General features: G+C 41.7%; 1 protein-coding gene across 1 annotated transcript in view; it reads left to right on the top strand.

Annotated features, from left to right (window-relative positions):
• The window catches only part of C3 (complement C3), a 79,397-nt gene that overhangs the window by 33,944 nt on the left and 26,329 nt on the right, over window positions 1-19,124 (top strand). The window contains exons 18-29 of the mRNA XM_083353078.1: window positions 5,560-5,671; window positions 6,995-7,080; window positions 7,192-7,331; window positions 8,853-9,065; window positions 12,001-12,064; window positions 12,386-12,472; window positions 13,659-13,862; window positions 14,488-14,563; window positions 15,872-16,034; window positions 17,333-17,428; window positions 18,256-18,406; window positions 18,694-18,857. Coding sequence (XP_083209204.1) covers window positions 5,560-5,671; window positions 6,995-7,080; window positions 7,192-7,331; window positions 8,853-9,065; window positions 12,001-12,064; window positions 12,386-12,472; window positions 13,659-13,862; window positions 14,488-14,563; window positions 15,872-16,034; window positions 17,333-17,428; window positions 18,256-18,406; window positions 18,694-18,857 — 1,556 coding nt within the window. The remainder of the gene's footprint in view (window positions 1-5,559; window positions 5,672-6,994; window positions 7,081-7,191; window positions 7,332-8,852; window positions 9,066-12,000; window positions 12,065-12,385; window positions 12,473-13,658; window positions 13,863-14,487; window positions 14,564-15,871; window positions 16,035-17,332; window positions 17,429-18,255; window positions 18,407-18,693; window positions 18,858-19,124) is intronic.

Below are 19,124 nucleotides of genomic sequence, written 5' to 3'. Positions count from 1 at the left end.
ATATTGTTATTAGTATGTATTTAGATGTCATTGTCAGTAATTTATAGCTCAGCTTTAGTGCCAAATGCAGCCCTGAAAATGCAGGAGGAACATTAGAGGTTGGGTGGAGTGAGGCCTCACTCACGGGAATCACATCACATCCAGCCTCCCAGTCCCTGGGCTCTCTCAGTCCCCATCTAGGTTAGGTCTATCTAGTGCAGAGACATTCTCTCATTAAATCACTGTTTTTAATTGAGCGGACCCAGGAATCTGCTGCTTCCTCTCATAGCAACCCACCACTTTTTAAAAAAACATTGCTGACCTTTAGGTTCAGCTAAAGCACCAGCAGGTTTGGGGAGGTCTCAGCAGTTGAAGAAAGCTGTTCGTGAAAAATGATTTGGAGGGCTTGTTGAGTGAAAGTGGTAGCTGTACAGATCTTTCTTTGATGGTAGTCTTCTTTGATGTTATTCTAGTTGGATCAGTGAAGTTAATTTTCTTAATTTTATTTTATGTATAGATATTAATCTAACAGAGAGTATAAAATAAAAATGGGAGAAATAGGTGGCTATGGAAACAATTATTAATTCCTGTTATAAGGACCCACCTCAGCTAACCACCCAAGAAAGCAGAACTCTTGAAACAGGCATTGTCTCAAAAGGAAATTTATTAGGGGTTAATGACAGTAGGGAATTCAAGGCAAGATCTGGGGAAAATCCCGCTCAAACATATAGTTAAACCAGCAATATTCCTCCTCCCACCAGAGTCGTAATGTCCATTTGAAATTCAGCCAATCCACAGGTGGCATGATGTGCGAGTGACTGGCACAGTTGGCGTGTATTTCAAGGTCTTCTCCAGTTTAGTTTCTCTGTAATCATCTCCCTGATAAGGGAGACACATTCCTTTCTCAAATGGATAGAGGTGGCAGAGGAAAAGTAGAAAGCAAAAGTTATTCCAAGTGAAAACAAATATCCCACCTCCCTCCAGTAGAATGGCAGGCCCCGAAACAAAAGCGCAAGAATATATATGCAAGGTTTTGGGGAGCTGACATACAGCCCCCCTAGAAGAACAAGAAATCCACCCAAAAGACAAAAAGGGAAGTGGAACAAACAATACAGGCATATCAATTAGGTTTATCGGGATATTGAGAATGGAAGGGTCTTATAAGTTTAGGAGCTCTAACATGAGGCACTCGACTGTGTTGTACCCTTGCGACCCCTGACCCAGCGCAGATTCCGTTGGGCTCCATGGTTTTCTGTGGAGCTCCGGGAGATGAAGCGTCGGAGACGGGGTCTAGAGAGCTGTTGGAGATCCACCCGATCCGAATCTGACCGATTGCAGTTAAGAATCTTTATAAGATCTTATCTTGTGGCGATGAGGACAGCGAAGGCTAATTACTTCGCTGCCCTCATCGCGTCCGCAGATAATTGCCCGGCCGCCCTGTTCAGGGTGACTCGCTCCCTTCTTAACCAGGAGGTGAGGGAGGATCCCTTGCAGGGGCGGGCCGAGGAGTTTAGTCATCATCTGACGGACAAAATCGCTCAGATCTGGGCTGGGTTGGACTCTGACTGGACGGAGTCCGACGTGGAGGAATCGGACGGTCTTGAGCATGTTATCTGGACTGAGTTCGATCCTGTTTCCCCTGATGATGTTGACAGGATGAGGAGGAGGCTGAGCTCCACCACCTGTTTGTTGGACCCGTGCCCCTCCTGGCTGGTTTATGTGGCTCGGGAGGAGACACGAGGCTGGTTCCAGGCAGTAATAACTGCTTCCTTGAAGGAGGGTGTCTTCCCCACCTCCCTGAAGGAGGCAGTGGTGAGACCCCTCCTCAAGAAGCCTGCCCTGGACCCAGCTGTTTTAAATAACTATCGTCTGGTCTCCAACCTTCGCTTTCTGGCGAAGGTTGTTGAGAGTGTGGTGGCGCATCAGCTTCATCTGTTCCTAGATGAAGCTGATTATCTGGACCCGTACCAATCGGGTTTCAGGCCTGGGCACAGCATGGAGACGGCATTGGTCGTGCTGGTGAATGATCTCTGGTGGGCTTGGGACAGGGGTTGTTCCTCTGTCCTAGTCTTATTAGATCTCTCAGCGGCTTTCGATACCATCGACCATGGTATCCTACTGCGGCGTCTCAGGGGGTTGGGAGTGGAAGGCACTGTTTTGCGGTGGTTCTCCTCCTATCTTCTGGGCCGCTCGCAGTCGGTGTTGACGGGAGGGCAGAGGTCTGCCCCGAGGCCTCTTGTTTGTGGAGTTCCTCAGGAGTCGGTTCTCTCGCCCCTCCTGTTCAACATCTATATGAAGCCGCTGGGCGAGATCATTCGTGGTTTTGGGGTGGGGTATCATCGCTGATGATACCCAACTTTTTTTCTCCACCCCGAACCAACCCAGAGATGCCCTCACCGTGATGGCCCGTTGCCTGGAAGTGGTCCGGGTCTGGATGGGGAGAAACAAGCTTCATCTCAATCCTGCCAAGACTGAGTGGCTGTGCATCCCGGCATCTTGTGTCAACCAGACTATTCCATCTCTAACGATGGGGGGTGAGGTGTTACCCCCCGTTGATTGGGCTCGCAACCTGGGTGTCCTCCTGGATTCACGGCTCAATTTTGAAGATCATATAGGAGCCGTGAACAGGGGGGCTTTTGCCCAGGTTCACCTGGTGTGCCAGTTGCGACCCTATCTGGACCGAGATGCTCTACGCACAGTCACTCATGCACTCGTGACCTCCCGTTTAGACTACTGCAACGCGCTCTACATGGGGCTGCCCTTGAGGACCACCCGGAGGCTTCAGCTGGTGCAGAATGCGGCCGCGCGAGTCGTGATGGGGGTCCCCCGATACTCCCATGTAACACCTCTACTCCGCGAGCTGCATTGGCTTCCGGTTGCCCTTCGGGTGAGATTCAAGGTGCTGGTGATGACCTATAAAGCCCTAAATGGCGAGGGTCTGGGATATCTGAGGGAACACCTGCTGCCAGCATCAAGCTCCCTTCGTCCAGCACGCTCCCACAGGGAGGGTCTTCTTAGGGTGCCGCCAGTTAAAGATTGCCAGCGGGTAACACCCAGGGATAGGGCCTTCTCAGTGGGCGTGCCTGCCCTTTGGAACCAGCTGCCCGCGGAGCTTAGGACTGCCCCCGACCTCCGTTCATTCTGCCGGGACCTGAAGACCTGGATCTTCGAGCTCTCTGGCCCAGGCTGAGAATTTTTAATTTTTAATTTTAACTGGGGTTTTTATTTTCTCTCAGGGTTTCATTTAATCTTTTTTAATTGTTTTAACTTTTGTTTGGATTTTCTTTTAAATACCCTGTAAACCGCCCTGAGTGCTTCGGGAAAGGGCGGTATATAAATCTAAATAAATAAATAAATAAATAAATAAATAAATAAATAAATAAATAAATAAATAAATAAATGTTTCTGTTACAGCCACTCATTCTGGGCAGAAGGAAGATTCTTCCAAGCTACTAAGTATTGTGTCACCCCATGGTGTATTCGAGAGTCCAACATGTCCTTAATCTCAAAGTGTTGTTCACCTTCATCCATGATAGTTGTGGGTGCCTGAGGTGCAGGAGGTCTAAGATTAGAAGTGATCTCCGGTTTGAGCAAACTGCAGTGGAAAACAGGGTGGATTTTCTGTAAGTTCTTTGGCAAGCCAAATTCAACCGTCACAGGATTGATGATGCATTTGATAGGGAAAGGTTCTACAAATTTAGGGCCTAACTTATTAGAAGGTTGTAAAGACTGAAAATACTACATGGAGAGGTAGTATTTCCAACTTTAGATGTTTTTTGCTCCACCTCCGTTTATCGGGTTGAATCTTATAGGCTTCTCTGGCTTCATCCAGAGCTTTCCTGACTACTGGCCAGGTATTTTGTAACTGTTTAATCATTCTTGCAAGGTAGGGATTTCTGGCTCCTTGGTAGGGAGTTCATGCATGGCCACAAATGTTTGACCATTAGCTACTTGAAACGGAGTGAAACCTGTACTGGAGTACACAGCATTATTATAAGCCAGGTAACAGGTCAGACTGATTGTCCTGCTGATAATTAATGTAACATCTCAGGTATTGTTCTAGAACTGAGTTCAGTGTCTCTGTCCCCCATTCATTTGAGCATGATGTGAAGATGATAACTCTTGAGTAGAACCCATCAAGTCCAGAAAAGCTTTCCAGAACTTAGAGGTGAATTGAGCCCCTTTGCTGAAATAATATGTTGTGAGGCCCCATGAAAGTGATATATGCTTTGCACAAAGAATTTAGCTAAAGTTTTTGCAGTTGGGATCTTGGGGCATGGAATGAAATGAACTTGTCTAGAGAACAAATCTGTTACAACTCAAATTACAGTGTTTCCAGCATTCTCAGGCAATTCCACAATAAAATCCATAGACATCTCTCTCCAGGGCGCTGACAGACTGGCTACCGGTTGAAGCAGTTCTGCAGATTTCCCTTGCCGCTGTTTAGCCGCTGCACATGTGGGGCAGCTGGCGACGTAGCTTTCTATATCCTTTTTCAATGCAGGCCACCAAAATTGCCTTTTAATGAGATGTAAGGTCTTTACAAATCCAAAATGTCCAGTAGTTTTTGAGTCATGTCCTGCTTGTATTGTTTTAAGCCTTAAAGGTGCTGGGATATAAAGTTTTTCTCCAATCCATGCTAATCTATCTTTTAATACACACAGGTTATTGTGATTTAGAAACCACTTATCGGACTGTAATGCAGTTTTAAAATCCTGCAACAAAGTCTTTCCGATGGGAGCCACAGGTTTTGACTAGGGTCTGGTAGTTACAGGGGCTGCTAATTGATGAGGATGTAAAAATGGTTTAGTCACCTCTGCTTTTTTACTGTTATATTTTGGTAACCTGGATAATGCATCAGTTAAAAGATTCTTTGCCCCAGGGAGGTAATGAATAGTGAAATCAAAACCATGGAAATGTTCGAACCATCTTGCTTGTTTAGGGGAGAGCTTCCTGGGGGTTTTCATAGCTTCAAGATTCTTATGATCAGTCCATAGTTGAAACAGTATTTTACTCCCCTCTAGGAAATGCCTCCAAGTAAGGAGAGCCTATCGTACCACATATGCCTCCTTCTCCCAAGCTGCCCACCTCTGCTCAGTCTGATAATTTTCTAGAAGTGTAAGCACAAGGTTGTAATTGTCCTTCCTTATTTCTCTGTAGTAAAACTGTTCCCACAGCCACATCACTAGTATCCGTTTGAATTATAAATGGCTGTTCTGGGTCCAGATGTCTCAAAACCAGTTCCATAGAAAAAAGTCTCTTAAGTTTCTCAAAGGCTGCTTGACACTCTCCTGTCCATTTTAACAGTTGACTGGGCTTTGGCTTATCCCCCCCCTCTGGTTTTAACAAGTTTGTGATTTGGAGTGCAATCTGTGCAAAAGATGGGATGAATTATCTGTAAATGTTCGCAAATCCTAGGAAACCATTTTACATAATATTTTGGATTTGGCTTAGTATTTTGGGTTTTGTAAAGACAATTTATAGTTTACTGCAATATGTGAATCTAGTTAACTGTGGGTTATTTAATAAAGTATTGTTAAAAAAACAATATCTTATTCCATCATTCATCCTGTTTTCCAGGTGATTTTGAAGATGAATTCTTTGGAGAAGATAACATCATCTCGAGAACTGATTTTCCTGAGAGTTGGCTGTGGCTAACGGAGCAACTGGATGCAGCACCCAACAATCAAGGGTACTGGAGTTCAGCTATTTATATTAGCCCACTTTTCAGTTGAAAGGAAAATCTAATGATTGCAAAATTTATACAGGAATGGGGATGGTGTCTCTTCCAAGAGGAAAGTCATCAGATAAAGTCCTGAGTAAAGTTTATTTTTCACCTCCTTTAGAAGAGAAAAGCTTTTGCTCGTTTCTATGGTGGCAACTTGGCAGTCTGTTCTTTATTATGGTTAACAACAAGAATTCAATTTTTTAAAAAGGTAGACACTAAAACTTACAACATAAAAAGTGCAACACTAATTAATCAATATGATTTATTACAGTGAGTTTTACAAAAAATGATAAAATTTTAGCACATTGTCCATAAAATAAATCTGAATTACCCAGAAATTTACTTAATAAGGGAATTTAAGACATGAAAATGTGCTTTTATAAAATCAGCAATACATCAATACATGGATTGCATTTTCAACTATCTCTTTGCCACTAGGACAGACTCTTAAAAAATAAGGGATTTCCCCAAACTTTCCTAGGTCCTCTGGGGGAAAAACCAGTAGTTTCAACCAAATAGAGATATGCATTGGCATATGCTGTTTTCCACACCTCAGAACACTTCATGATGAAGGACACCATTAGCAACAATAACGCATCTTTCCCCTTGGAGTCTCCTACATGGAAGACAGTAGAAGGACCAGGAAATGGTAGTTGCAGAGAAAGCTTTTCAGCTCTTGCCACTTGGACTAGACTGGTTTGTTCTGCCTCATTTCCCATCCCAGGGCATCTTTGGAAGCTATTAGTAGAATCTTGAAGATAAAGAAAATGTGACGGTCACCTTGAATTTGATTTCAAAGTTATGAATAGGTAGTTGGGGATTATTTATCCAGCAGCAATCAAATTGTATTATCATATCTATTTTCAATATTACTGTAGATTGCTTTCAATGAGTATTTTATTTTTAACCCCCCCTGTTGTAAACTTAGAATTTAATGTGAGAAGTAGCTGACGACAACTTCCATTTGGAACTCCTTTGTGTTTCCCACTGATTCTCAGCTCTTTTGGGAAGGAAGGAGGCTGTATGATTGGTAGATCTAGGATTTGTCTATCTAATATTAGCTTCCAAATGCACACCATAATAGCTCTGCACAGGAATGATGTAATACAGCAGTTCTCATCTTTTCTTCACCACGGCCCCCTTTAAATACCTTTTGTGGCCATGGACCATGGCCACAGACCCCCCAAGACATAACTCAAGATTTAAATCATAACATTTCTTCAAGCTAGGGATCCATGGACCACAGGTTGGGAAGCACTGATATAACATATTTCATTTTCTCCCTAGGATTTCAAGCAAGACACTGTCTTTTTACCTGAGGGATTCCATCACAACCTGGGAGGTGCTGGCTGTGAGCATTACACCCACAAAAGGTAAAGAATTATGAACGATAGAGCTAAAATTGGTAGATATGAAAAGCACCTAAGAATTGAAGTAAAATTATCATTTTGGGGTGGGGGCTTTGTCATTGGCCTTCCTTGCAGGGATCTGTGTGGCTGAACCTTATGAAATAACAGTCATGAAGGATTTCTTCATTGATCTTCGACTGCCGTATTCAGTAGTGAAGAATGAGCAGGTGGAGATTCGAGCTATTCTGTACAACTACGCTGAAGATGATATTTATGTAAGTTTTGGGACTGTGACAAGAGTGGGGAGTTTAGAAATTAGGAAATGTTCATGACTTGTGTTGCTATCAATTCTTTGACAGCCAGAGTTTATGTATTTCCAACTCTAAGACACAGCATTTTCTGACCAATAAAAAAGTGCCAGTGATGGAGGCAATGGTTGTTTGCAAAGGCTGTTTGGATCAGAGTTGCTTAAACCTTTTGCTTTCAGGACCCCTTCCCCCTTTAGGAAATTATGGAAGCCCCCCCAAAGATCTTTTATTTGTATGAGCTATATTTCTCAATCTTTATGATACTAAAAATTAAAATGGATGCATTTTAATAATGTGTTTCCCCGAAAATAAGACCCACTCTGAAAATAAGCCCTATCCTTATTTTTGGGGTGGGCCTAATATAAGTCCTACCCCAAAAATAAGCCTGGGGGGAATGGGCGTGGTCAGCACAAGAAGTGGCGAGTACGTGGGTGCTGACAGTGTTCAGCAGCAGCCACAGCCTGCCGGCTCCTTGGCGTAGCACAGGTAAGTCCAAAGGTGGAGGCAGAGGAGGGGGGATGCAGGCAATCCAGACGTGTTGCCAATCACTCCATTTCCAAGCATGCCATAGCCGTGCAAACACTTTTTACCCGGATGGAGAAGTAAAGGAGACTGGAAGCTTCATCTGCTTACAAATGGGGTGTTTTGAAATGGAGCTAATCACTCCATTTCAAAGTGCCCCATTTGCAAGTAGATGAAGCTTCCAGTCTCCATCATTTCTCCATCCAGGCGAAAAATGCATCTGCCCTGGAAAGCTCTGCAAGCCGTTGCAGCCGCAGGCAAACAGATGGTGGGAGGGAGTGGGCCAGCCATAAAACAAGACATCCCTCCCCAAAATAAGACCTAATGGGGTTTTGTTCCAAAATAAAATATAAGACCCAGTCTTATTTTGGGGGAAACACAGGTATTTATTTACTGAATCATAAAAAAAACATTAAACCCATCACATATTAACCAATAGAATATTTTTCTTGGAAAAAAATGGCATTTTAACAAATAAAAATAATACCAAGAAGAGTAACATTCTTTTAAATGTTTGCAAATACCTTTACTACCTGGCAAATAATTTTGATATTGTGGGCCCCTGTGAGGGTTTTAGAAGATGACCCCCATGGCTCCTCAGATCACAGTTTAAAAACACTGGTTTAGATCATCATCTCTGCTCCCTTTGTGTTTTCTATTGAGAAGTGCTCTTGTTAGGCTTAATATTTGGGTGGCCTTATTTGCATGAATACTCTGATGCATTGAATTTTCCCACAATCCTCTTTTCTACCAGTCCATGAAGAAGTGAACTGAAGAATAAATTGCATGATATGATGTATGTGTGCCCCTCTTCTACATGTCATTCCATGTATCACAATGACTTGCTGATGCAGGAATAGACTCAGTGGGGAATGTGTTTGTGTCATCTATGGAAGAGCTGGATTTTAAATGATTCTCACAGCCAAAGCAGCCTCATGGCTCATCTGCTTTTCTCATCCCCACTAGGTGCGAGTGGAACTGTTACACAACCCAGCCTTCTGCAGTGTTTCCACAGAAACACAACGATACCGAGAGCAGTTCATGATTAAAGCCCTGTCCTCCAGGGCAGTACCATTTGTCATAGTCCCATTACAGCAAGGATTGCATGATGTTGAGGTCAGAGCAAGTGTCCGGGGACAGTTGGCATCAGATGGTGTGAAGAAGAAGCTGAAAGTTGTAGTAAGTAACAAGTGGGATTACCTCATGGCTTCTGGAGAAAGAGAGGCTGTAACCAGAGGTTACATTAATTTTATTAATGAACGCACCCTCTAGCTTCATTGCAACAGAAAGGCATTTTGGTCTCAAAACTTTACACAAAATGGCATGTCTACCATGGTGGCTAAAATGGTCTAATTTGTTATCCATCTTGGACTGTCCTATTGTTCTGATTGTCCTTGAAAACTCCTAGAATCTTCCCCTAGCAAAATTTGGTTGGTTTGAAAATGGGGAAATGGGGCAGACCTCACTGCTTGGGGAGTTCTTTCATGCAAAGCAAATATATTCACTGTTGCAGCTAAGATTCTTTTGGTCCAGTCTTTCCTCCTCCCAATCCCTCCTCCAACTGCAATACAAAAAAATCTCTGCCACATGAAACAATTACCCTTTATACCTCAGTGGTGTGATTTGGTAGGTGGGCAGGTGGATGGGTGTGAGACCAAGGGCTAAGAATAGCAATATTGCCAAAAAGAAAAAAAAGGTATGTGGGGTGACTAGCCAGATTAATTTAAGAGTTCTGTATGGCAAGGCACTGTGGTATTGCCAGGGTAGGCATGCGTTTCCCTCCTCTCCTTAGACTGGAATGGGATGACATCTTTGTCTTAGCCCTTAAAATGCTTGCCCACCACAAATTCGAACAAATTTAATAACACTATTGAATTCTGACAAGAAAAATATCAAGCCAGCCATTTTAAAACATAGAAATAGAAGCCATTCAAACACATCTCTGCACAATAACCCAAGCTGGATCTGTATGGATAGGCCACAGCTAATAAGAACAAGATTAACAACAGTGTGCAGGAGGGTGCTTTTCAAAATGAAGTTTGGGAGCAGAAGATTGGAGACCAGTGGTTGCAAACAGATGTGAAAATAATTGCCAACAACTAGGAAGTGAGTGCAGTTGATCCCATTCAAAAATAATTCATGTTGAAGGCTGAGTATAATAAAAATGCAGTACAAGGCTAGCTGCCATTAGTGTTGCAAGTAGCAATCTGCTAGTTTCTGGTACAGGTAGTCCACGACTTTCAACAGTTTGTTTGGTGACAGAAGTTACAATGGTACTGAAGAAAGTGATTTATGGCCGTTTTTCATATTTACAAACATTGCAGTATCCCCATGGGCACATGATCAGAATTCAGATACCTGGCACCTGACTCATATTTATGAAGGGTGAAGTGTCCTTGGGGTCATGTGATCACCTTTTGTAACTTTCTGACAAGCAAAGACAATGGGGAAGCCAGATTCACTTAAAAACTGTTTTACTAAATTAGCAAGTACAGCGATTCACTTAGCAACTGTGGCAAGAAAGGGCGTAAAATGGGGCAAACCTCACTTATCAAATGTCTCACTTAGCAACAGAAATTTTGGGCTCAACTGTGATTGTAAGTCAAAGACTAACTGTACCTGTAATTTGTTATTTGACCACAGGAAGGCATTCATGCATTTCTTTATCCAAGGAAGTTTGGCAGATGTTCTAAAACCAAGTTGACTGTGATTAGCAAACAGGCAGCTTTATGGATAGAATCTCGAAAACCCTTCTTTCCTAAACCCTTGGCTGTTTGGATCATTACAAATCATCAAAAGCATTTTTAGAAGGATATATATGGATATTGATAGGGTAATTGGGGATAATTGGAATGTTATCCAACATATCTGGAAGGTATCAAGTTGGGAAAGACTGAATAAGTAAAATGAATAGAAGTAGGGCTGCATATTGAGATTATAAAAGCACATATGAATACATTCTTTGTTATGACCAAAGTCGAGCAACCTAAAAGAAGTTAAAGCATTAAAATGTCCAGTCAGTAAGCGCTGATTTTTATTAGATAAATAAAGCAATGGCATGAATGTTTGACCCCCAGGAATACTACTGTAAGATAACAGCACTATTTAATACCCAGGATGCAAACAGTATTTAAAGTTGCACAGTAGAGTAGGTTGGCATAGGATTGTATTTCATAATGATAGTAATAATAATAAAATAAATTTTAAAGAAAAATAGGAGAAAATCAGAACCCCCATGAATTTCTGTGACTTTTGGAGAAAAATCCTTTTGGATGATGCTTCCTGTTATTTAGATATTTCTAGGCACATGGATGTGGGACCTGCTAAGAGTCCTCTGGTAAGAGTCCTTTGGGACTCTTATCAGAGGATTAAAAATATCTTAGCCAGTACAAGAAACCCCAGGAATTAAAAGTTCTGTCTAACATAGCTTTCCCCAGTTTACTAACAGATTCCAAAACAAATCCCAGAATTCACAATCATCACAGGCAAGGCTAATTTATCTGGAAGTCACCCAAGGTAGAGTAAATCCAAACAGCACCAGGGCAAATCTAATTGGACGGGGAGTATTACTCTTCTGCAACAAAACTTACATCAGCCTTGGAACAAAGACTGGAGATGCTTTTATTGTCTAAACTTCATCAGATATATGGAATATCACTCTGTGAGAGGCAGGCTATGCACACAACACACAGCAGCTGTTATTGGGCAAGAAGAAAGCATGGGAGTCAGAATAAGCAAGAACATCTTGAGTGGTCAGAGACATTCTTGTCCCCCCACCCTTTAATCTGAGATAAGGAAGCTCAGGGATTTCTGAGGGGCAAGGATCTATTAAGACCCAATTGTGGACTGGTGGATAAATAGAAATTAATCTTCAGTAGAGGGCCATGCTGATTTGGCTATTAAGAAGATATGAGGCTGACCTAATTCTTTTTCTATTGTGCATCCAAGCTACAATTCTATTACTGAATATTTTACTATATTTCTAAGAGATGCTACAGGGGAGTCTTTGTATTTTGTAATTGCTGTTTTGAAGTATTTGTTGCTGTCGTGCATATTTTTATTTGTAAAAATAGACTCTCATAAAGGATTGTTCTGGTATCTTTTTCTATAACAGCCTGAAGGGATGCGGAAAGATATTGTGACTGTTATTGAACTAGACCCAAGTACAAAAGGAGTTGGTGAGTAACTCTCATTAATTCCCATTATACCTTTTACTAAGTCCTGGGGATGTCACAGTCCTTTCACCCGCTTGCTTTATTGTTTCCAGAGAAAAGAGAGGATCTTTTTACCATGACAATTTCAAATAAAAGTTATTTTATTTTTCAAAAGTTATGTGCTCACAGACAATTATATTCCTTCCTGTTAAGTGCTTATTAAGATAACGGTGTTGAATTCCATTTATAATTGATTATTAGAAACAATGCCAAAGAGGTACTTAATGTGGAATGTGGTATTTTTCTGTTCCTATAATTTCCCTCATTTTCTTTTTCATTTTTCAGGTGGAACACAGGAACAATTGGTCAAAGCCAATAAATTAGATGACAAGGTGCCTGACACAGAAATTGAAACCAAAATTAGTGTTCAAGGTAAGAACTAGTTATTTGAAATCCAGGCTCCTACATCTGATGGACAGAGAAAATGAAATATTCCCTAGCCCAATTCTTGCTGCAGTCCACTGGCACTGGAGAGGGACTCCTGGATAGGACAATAGCTCTCTGCCCTTCCGTTCATGAATAGATGAAGCATAGATGAATAGATGAAGCCTTCTTACTGGATTCACAGGTACAATGGATCTATCCCACTTCTGACATTTAAACCTTATTACTTTTGTCCATCTGGGGAAATCAAAGTGAGTATGCTCCAGGTCCTGACGTTTAAACAGTGTAATCTCATGAGACCTAGGAAGCATTCCTTCTTTGTTGCAGTACCTGCTCTCTCGAATGCCACTCTCCCCCAGATGCATACATGTCCAATTCTAATAACATTCAAAAAGTCATTTAAAAATTGGTGGTTTTCCTTGTGGAGTCCCTTTAAAAGTTTGGTTTTCTACTGGTATTGAGTTAGTGTCAGATCTGCCATCACACTGCTTCAACCCTACTTTGCTTTAATGGCAGCCTGCCATAAAGTATGAGGGAAGGGAAAGGCAAATGCAGGGAGAGGGCATGACAGGAAGCAGAACTGCCAACCAGACACGAGTTGAACAGCCCAAAGACACTGGCATAGGAATAGAAGAGGCATCAAAGAGGCATCAAACTTCAGAACTGTTATTAAAACAGCTAATTTAAACTTTATTGGACACTAGTAAGATGACCAGGGGGGAAGGCCTTGGAGAGAGGAAAAGAAACGGCTTTACACAGGAATCCCCAGATCTGGCTTGTCCTGCACTGTGACCACTTGGCTTTTGTAAAAGTATACCTTTCACTGCAAATGGAGTTGAGGGTCTTTCTTTCCTAAATGCCCAAGCTGGGACAGGCCTGACAATCTTTTGGTCAGCTATATCCTTTTCTATATGTATTTTTTTGTTCTTTTTAACCACAAGTCATCCAGAATTGCTAAGGAGTCTGGCAATCTTGAAACTGAATTAAATAAGTTAGTTAATAAAGCTCCTAATTGGTCCTGGAACCTAATTACCTCAGGCTTAATGCTCTAAAGAAGGTATAGTGGAGTTGGAAGCAAGATTAGACTAATCATTTGCTATAAAGGTATTGAAGCTTAAAGCAAGATCACAAAGTACCCAGCTTCTAACATGCTTGGCAATTTTTTCACATTCAGGTGACCGTGTGGCTCAGATTATTGAAAACTCAATTGATGGAAGTAAACTCAATCATCTCATTATCACTCCTTCTGGCTGTGGGGAGCAAAATATGATCACCATGACTCCATCCGTTATTGCCACCTACTACCTGGACACAACAGGGCAGTGGGAGACTCTTGGCGTGGATCGCAGGACTGAAGCTGTCAATCAGATCAAGAAGGGTAAGGCAAGCTGTCTTCAGACATGTTTTTCCTCAGGGGATGGAAATTTCAGATTCATTCATCCCTAAAATGAACAAATATAAGACCCACAGAAGTCAAGAAGCCAAGTATTCTTAAATGTATGGTGGGACTCTTTTTTTTGTTCTTGTTCTTGTTTTTCTTTCACAAGGTAAGTTTCTGCTAGCTTAGCTAAGTATATCACTTCTTTAGCCTGGAGGAGTGGAGATGGTCATAGTTATTGCTGAGAAATATTTATATATCGGCTCATAGAATTATCACAATATTCTATTAAAAGGAAAGACATTTTCATCTCTTTTTGTGGTGAGAATTATTGTTCTGATATCAAATGCCTCTTTTTCAGGCATACAGGACAGCAGTACAAATTTTATTCTTCAGTTCCTTTTGTTGTTGTTGTTAAGGTTGCTTGCTTTCAGAATCTCAGTAGCAGAGTGGGGTAGTTTTACACTGAGACCAGAACACAAATCAAAAGAATTGTGCAAAGGAAATGCAGCTCCAATGAGACTCACAGCAAAGAAAGAGAAATGCAAAACTTCTCTGGATGCAAGTGTGCTTTTGTATGGCTGGAGCTAAATTTCACAGCTCTTTCTACCTTGTCCCTTTTCAGGTTACACCCAGCAGTTGGTGTACAAGAAAGCCGACCATTCCTATGCAGCTTTTCCAAAGCGCGACTCTAGTTCTTGGTATGGACAAACCTGTAGCCATTACTTTGAGATCATGGATGGGCTTTCCTCTAACTTTCTTTATAAATGTTCATATATTTTCATTTTCTAACTTCTGCTGGAGCATCTGGCTCTCTGTCTTTGCATTATGTTTTTTACTTTCTTAATTGCTTTCTATCTACCTACCATTCTCTTCTTTCTAGCACAGGGGTGTCAAACTCAATTTCATTGAGGGCCGCATCAGCATTGCGGTTGCCCTCAGGGGGCCAGGTGGGTATGGCCAGGGTGGGCGTGGCCTACTGGGTGGGCGTGACTAGAGTGCGTATGGCCTACTGGGTGGGTGTGGCCAGCTATACATTGTTCGCATCAAGGGTGCCTATGGGGGCCTGGGCAGGAGTGGGACAGATCTGAGGGTCTCTGGCAGAAGGAGGGTCTCTGGGCCAGGGCCAAGGCAGTGGGGGCTGTTCCCTCACTGTTTCCAGGATGGCTTCGCAGGCCACATGAAACCACTTCGTGGGCCGGATCTGGCCCCCGGGCCTTGTGTTTGACATGTCTGTTCTAGCAGCTCCTTCCCATGCGGTGCTTCAGTCAAAATACTTTCAGAGAAAATACTTTTTCCCCCACTCTTTGGTCAGTTCAAGGTGATGAACATACTTGATATTCCTGCCTTCTGTTTTTCCCACAAGAACCCTGTGAGGTTAATTGGGCTGAGAGAGGGTGAAGGGCCCAAAGTCACCCAGCTGGCTTTCATGCCTAAGGGAGGCTTAGAATGCACAATCTCCGACTCTCTAGGATGGTTCTCTCAATAGATAGATATGCTATTTCAGTGGGGAGCTACCCTCTGAAAGAACTCAGTTCTACCAACTATTACTAACCCATATGGAGCAAATGCTAAGAGTTCATTTTTGATAGTCACAGGAACTGAATTAAGGAATTCTCATTCTCTTAACTCTTATCCTGCATTTCTTCCAAAGCTCTTGTTCCTATGTACTGTTGTGATATAACAACATTGTAATTCCTCTTAAACTGACTCAATGCACTATTTCTCTTGATATGGCCTTGAGTCCTTAGTTAGTTGAACTTTTTTTTCTCTTTCAGGGTTGTAGGAGAGATGAAGATGACCGATTTTAATCTTTAAATGTTTCTCATCGACACATGCACAGCTTCTACTGTTGTTGTGCCATAATATAGTGGTGTGGTGATTCTGAACAAACCACTCTTCCCCTCTCCCTTCTAGCTAGCAGCAACCTAGTCATATTTGGCTGACAAAATCAAGCAAGCAACTACTTCATTTTAAAATGGTTGGTTAATGCATTATCTTCTTTACAGGCTAACAGCATATGTTGTAAAAGTCTTTGCCATGGCTACCAAAATTGTACCAGAGATTAGCCATGAAATCATTTGTGGAGGTGTGAAGTGGCTCATTCTGAACAGGCAACAACCAGATGGAGTGTTTAAAGAAAATGCCCCTGTAATCCATGGAGAAATGCTGGTATGGTCTTCTCCCTCCCCTGCTTGATTTAAATAAATCTAGAGACTTTCAAGTTCTTAACAAAAAAATCCAAACCCGTGTATTAAAGACAAGATTGTACTGTGCAAGTTGGTTCATTGCTAGATATTGGCCAGCCAAGAGCTGTATAGGAATTCAGGCAGGGCATGTGGATGTATACCATTATTTTATTATTATTGTTCATTGCACAGTCAGCCAGATATTCAGACTGGGTATTGTTGTTGTTGTTATTGTTGCTGTTATTATTATTATTATTGATTTAATCTTCAGTTTGATTCACAGTCTGGGACTAGTAAAAACTTAACAGTGAAAGTCTTAACCAGGGACCTAAGAGCTATTAAGGTAGCATCTGAGTATATAGGCAGTTCCAAGTAGGGTAATTTTTTTTGCAAAGTCAGGATATATGATTATTATTATTATTTCTCTATAATGAAATGTTTTATAGCACTAGATAATAAGCAAAACCACAAAAATATGTAGCTTTTCAGAGAATATGCAACCATCTGTGAAATATGTATTAAAAAAACAAAAAAACAGGACTGGAATATCACCAGTAGAAGCATGATGAAGGGCAAAAAGGGTAACCTTGGTAAGATTTGACTTAATGAGACCTCTGTGCTCTACCCACCCACTTGCTTGTCCCCTCCCCCCCAGCTCTCCCTCTGCCTGACTGGTGAGTTCTCCCTCCCTGTGGTGAGTTGACCATGTGGAGTTGTCCTGTGGCAACTTGGTGGCAGCAAGTTGGCAAAGGGGAGTTGGTGGTGGCAAGCTGGCTATGGGGATCTAGCTGTGGCAATTTGTCCCATTTCGCTCTTTGCCTGCCCTCCACTCTCAGAGGCTGGAATTCTGGCATACAGAATTTTATTTGTCTTTCTGAAGTAGCATCAAATGATCAGCTTCAGAGTATAAAGCCTTGAAATTGCCTAGGACCTAGGTCATGCCTGGCTTAAGGCAAATAATTGAAAGTTTCATTAAAAGGACTAATTTCTTCTGTAGACAAACTGTCAGAAAATTCCTTTCACAGAGTTTGCTGCCCTTTGTTCTTTCTCTCCTCCTTGTTAGGGTAGTTCATAGCTCCCACATGGCTACCCAAAGTTGAATGTTTCCTCAAATTCCAGCTCTTCAACAACACTCCTAGCTGAATAGTGAAACATGGATGGCAGCCAAGAGATACAAAAAAACCCTTAACTCTTTGTTGCTCCCCCATGTACCCCTTATGTATAATTACAGAGAAGTAATTGGGTTTTTTTTGTCTCCTCCCCCCCCCCGCTTTCTTCTAGGGAGGCACTAAAGGTGCTGAACCAGACGTATCTTTAACATCGTTTGTTCTGGTTGCATTATTGGAATCCAGATCAATCTGCAGTGAACATATCAATGTATGTGATGCTGTAATGGGAAATGGTTTGAGGGGGCCAAAATATGAGCACATCTCTAGAGGTTTTTTGATCATAGTATTTTCCCACCTTTTTGGCCCCCAAGTTCAGTATTAGAAGCCTTCAGGATCTCAAAGTAGGTTAATCAGCATTGCTGTGGTTTATACTTTATTCATTTCAAATCAATGAAACCAAGGTAAATACTCAGTTCAATAAGGATACTATTAGAAAATTACACATATACTTTCAAGCCAGAAAGGTGTTTAGATCAGTTAATGACCTTTAAATATCAAAGAGCCTTTTTATTGCTGCACTGTAATTTTTATCACCAACGTTCCTCAAAGGCAGATTTAGAAAGATCTACATAGAAAGGGTTTCTCCAGGGGGATCACACAGTATTGCAGCTTTTACAGACATTCTCTAGTGAAACCCCCATTTAAGGCATTCCTAATGAATTTATACTCAACATCTCTTCCTGCATAAAAACCTTAAAATAACATATATGATGGCTAAATTTGCATTATTATTATGTAAAGCATACAAGCAGGAAGAAGCCATCACATACTTTATTTATTATTTATTGAACACCAGAACTAGGTGACTTTTACAACATTTTAAAATTCACCATATAATCCTTACCTCCCCCCTTCCCCCATGGCAGCAGCAACATAGTCAAATCAACCACTTGATCAGCTCCATCTCCATTTGTGGTCCCCAGGCCCACTGACAAAACCAGGGTCTTTCAGAAAAGCAACAGGGTGGGGACCAATCATATTTCAGGAACATTCAAACATTCCTAATGGATCTCTTCCCTCTGCCCTCATTTCTAGATTCTAGAGAGCAGCATCAACAAGGCCGCAGATTATTTACTCAAAAAGTATGAGAAACTGCAAAGGCCTTACACTACGGCCCTCACTGCCTATGCTTTGGCTGCTGTAGGCCTTCTGAATGACGACAGGGTACTCATGGCAGCATCAACAGGTACATATATGGGTTTGTTTTAGATAGAAGAAACCAGGTGTGGATGGGTTTTGAAAGATTAGCTTTGAGCACAAAGACAATGGATAGATTTTTTAGAAATTGCAGTGACAAAAAATAAAATCAAGAGCCATATGCAAGTGGCATTTGTTTGCTTCTAGCTGCCTTGTCAAGTAGAAAAAAATATGAGTAATAGATATAAAGCTCTTTTTCAGATAGGCTGCCTTTTGAGGTAAGTGACCAATATTTTTATCTGTTTGGCTAAATTCTGTTTCTGTGCTGTTTTTTAGGAAGGAATCGCTGGGAAGAACATAATGCTCACACCTACAACATTGAAGGCACTTCCTATGCCTTGTTGGCCCTGCTGAAAATGAAGAAGTTTGCTGAGGCCGGTCCCGTAGTCAGATGGCTGACAGATCAGAAATATTATGGGGGAACATATGGACAAACCCAAGTGAGCCTTTGCTTTATTGTTAGATTATAATCTTTCGAGCTCTATTCTACTTTAGGCTGCTTAAAACAAAACAATAGTTTGCACTTTTGCATGTTTCACGTGAAGAAGACAAGGCAAAGTTGAGACATGATAGCAGTCTTCTAATAGTTGAAATACCGTATTTTCCGGCGTATAAGACGACCCCCTACATTTCCTGTTAAATTATAGGGTTTGGGCTATACTCGCCGTATAAGACTACCCCTCTTCCAACGCACACCAAATAAAAAT

This window comes from Vipera ursinii (genome assembly GCF_947247035.1).
Source record: "Vipera ursinii genome assembly, chromosome: 2".
Taxonomy (NCBI): domain Eukaryota; kingdom Metazoa; phylum Chordata; class Lepidosauria; order Squamata; family Viperidae; genus Vipera; species Vipera ursinii.
This window is presented reverse-complemented; position numbering and strand designations above follow the sequence as displayed.